At 45.1% G+C, this 2,500-nt stretch overlaps 1 protein-coding gene across 4 annotated transcripts in view; it reads right to left on the reverse strand.

The window, feature by feature from the left end:
• The window catches only part of LOC109056617 (AF4/FMR2 family member 3-like), a 20,801-nt gene that overhangs the window by 2,129 nt on the left and 16,172 nt on the right, over window positions 1–2,500 (reverse strand). For all 4 annotated transcript variants that reach the window (XM_042778461.1, XM_042778459.1, XM_042778458.1 and 1 more), the window contains exons 9-16: window positions 1,638–2,120; window positions 1,371–1,462; window positions 828–966; window positions 683–753; window positions 466–529; window positions 250–386; window positions 110–181; window positions 1–33 (exon numbers count right to left, since the gene is read on the reverse strand). The exon at window positions 1–33 is cut by the window's left edge. In XM_042778461.1, coding sequence (XP_042634395.1) covers window positions 1–33; window positions 110–181; window positions 250–386; window positions 466–529; window positions 683–753; window positions 828–966; window positions 1,371–1,462; window positions 1,638–2,120 — 1,091 coding nt within the window. The remainder of the gene's footprint in view (window positions 34–109; window positions 182–249; window positions 387–465; window positions 530–682; window positions 754–827; window positions 967–1,370; window positions 1,463–1,637; window positions 2,121–2,500) is intronic.

The following is a 2,500-nucleotide window of genomic DNA, read 5'->3' on the forward strand; positions in this document are numbered from 1 at the left end:
ATGGCCATCTGCAGCAGAGACTGGCATCGCATGCTGTGGGACAAACACACAAAAACACGTCACACGTGGACAGATTTACGGTCTCTATCTCTGCTGGGTCGTTTCTCACCACAGGATGCAGAAATCTCTCTCGTGGGCGGCGGCTGACGGATCCGTGTAGTTCTTCAGCTTGAGAATAAACCTGAACAGACATCATCATGAGTCGCAAGCATCACCGGTGACACACTGAACATGGGAGCGATTTCACACCTGATCAGGTCCACCGTTTCCGAGAACATGGTGTAGGCAGATTTGGGCGTCTGCGGCTCCGTCTCCATGGCGACGCCACTTTCCACGAACGACAGCGCAGCCTCCAGGTAGCGGAGCGCTTTAGCCATCTTATCCGGCTGAGGAACAGAGACACACGGTCAGACCCAGCTCACCCTACAGCACTGCATCAGAGTCAACGAAAGGCTTGATAAACACCGTAGCATCTGCTTTGTGCTTCAGTTTTTTGGCTTCCTTCAAATGATCTTCCACTGAGAGTTTCCTGGGAATCAGAGGTCAGAGGTCAATCACAGAAACACTATTCATCACTCGTATCACATCTCTCGATGATAAAGCACTGAGGCATTACAGACGTGACTGTGTGATAAAGTGTAAAGCTGCTGTGCAAAGCGTTCTGTAAATGAGCGACACACACCTGCGATCGGGCGGCAGCAGCGCTCGTGGACACGGTTTCTCCGGGAGCTCCTTGCGGCTCTTGCAGGTTTTCTGTGTAATAAAACAGTTCTTTAGATCAGAGCAGAAAACCCACAAGCACTCAGAAATGAGGATGACTGCAGTACCTTCCCTTGAGTCTCTGCTTTCTTCTGCTGGCCGTCAGGAGCCGCAGCTGAGCGGTGCTCACGTCCCGAGTCTTTGTGCGACTCCTGAGGAAGACCTGAGCTGTGTTTCACACTCTTCTTCTTCTTCATCATCGTGTACCTGATGGAAACACGTTCAGATCAGCTTCTATCAGACAGATACTCTACTCAGCATCAGAAAAGTACTGAACGCTTTCGTCACATTAATGACTGTCTGAAAGTCACTGCATTAGCTCACAATAAATGACACTGAATATTTTGTAAGGAAAGATGCACAAACACACTTTACAAACGTTAGTTTCTGACATGCTGGATCATACACCTGTAGTTTTCTAACTAATCATCCTAGAGTGACATATAAGCACAGACATCCCATCATCATCATTATAACTTTTATATTACAAGTTTCTACTTATATGGGGAAAAAGTCTTAAGTGATCTTGTGTTAAATGCATTTTGGAGACATGGAAAGTAAAGATGTAAAATATGTCAGGCTCTGATTGGCTGAGTGTTTCTGTGACTCACTCTGATTGGTGGAGGCTTTGCTGAGTGGAGGAAGAGTGTTTTCCCTCTTTGTCCAGTTTCTGTTTCTTTGAAGACTTTTCATCCCTCTTCACCTGCAAACACACACACACACACACACACACACCTCAAAGTATGTCACATATAATCAAACCAGGTTCACAAATCATCTGATTCTGAATGAATTTCAAGACATTCTGAGATAATTACTGCTGATGGGTCAGGGATGAGGGTCAGTATATTAGTGCGGGCTGCTTTAGCTGTGCTCACCGCTCTCTTGCGTCCTGATGCACTGTTGCTCTCTGCGTGAGATGGAGCTGATTTGGGCCCCTGAGGGATTCTGGAGAGCAGGTTCAGCTCTATCTTCACCAGCAGCGGCTGATGTGTCTGTTTCCTGTCTGTTTGTTTGCTGATGTTGTTGTCTGTTGTCTTTTTCTTCTGCTCCGTGTGATGTACCGTTTTCTTTCTCTTGTGTTTCACGCTGTGTGTGGATGTATTTTCAGCACGCTGGGAAATCTCCACGCCTGTGCTTTCTAACAGCGGATCCTCACACCTGTTCTTGCTCCCCACAGTCTGTCTGTGATCGGACGCTTTGCCACCATTAGTCGGGTCACTATGGCAACTCTGTGAACCAGTCCTTTCTGAGGAATCCTGGGAGATTGGCCTGATGACATCACATGGGCTCTTATGGTTCTGCTGGTGATCCCTGCTTTCTAACCATCGTCTTAACTGCCAGTCACTCTCTTTCTGTGGCTAAACACAAACACACACATTAGGATGGTGAGAACTTGAGGATGAGGATGCTTGTTCTTTCTCATCATGACAATAATAAGTTGTACACTTATTTTGTGTTAAACAGGCTGTTTTTGAAAGTTGGTGCTTGAAACAAGCTAAAGCTTTTTTTTCACTGAGTTTAATTGATGACTGCTGATTTAATATTTTAATTATAGGCCTATAGTTCATTGTATTTAGACCTGTTTTAAAAGACATTTTTAAGCACTTTTATTAAGCAGTAAATAGCCTAATCTTTTGTTATCCTCGCAGCGCGTCAGTTATGCAGTAGCTCATATTCAAGGGCAAATTACATTTACATTACATTTAATCATTTAGCAGATGCTTTTATCCGAAGCGAC

Source organism: Cyprinus carpio, chromosome A21 (assembly GCF_018340385.1).
Source record: "Cyprinus carpio isolate SPL01 chromosome A21, ASM1834038v1, whole genome shotgun sequence".
NCBI classification, from domain to species: domain Eukaryota; kingdom Metazoa; phylum Chordata; class Actinopteri; order Cypriniformes; family Cyprinidae; genus Cyprinus; species Cyprinus carpio.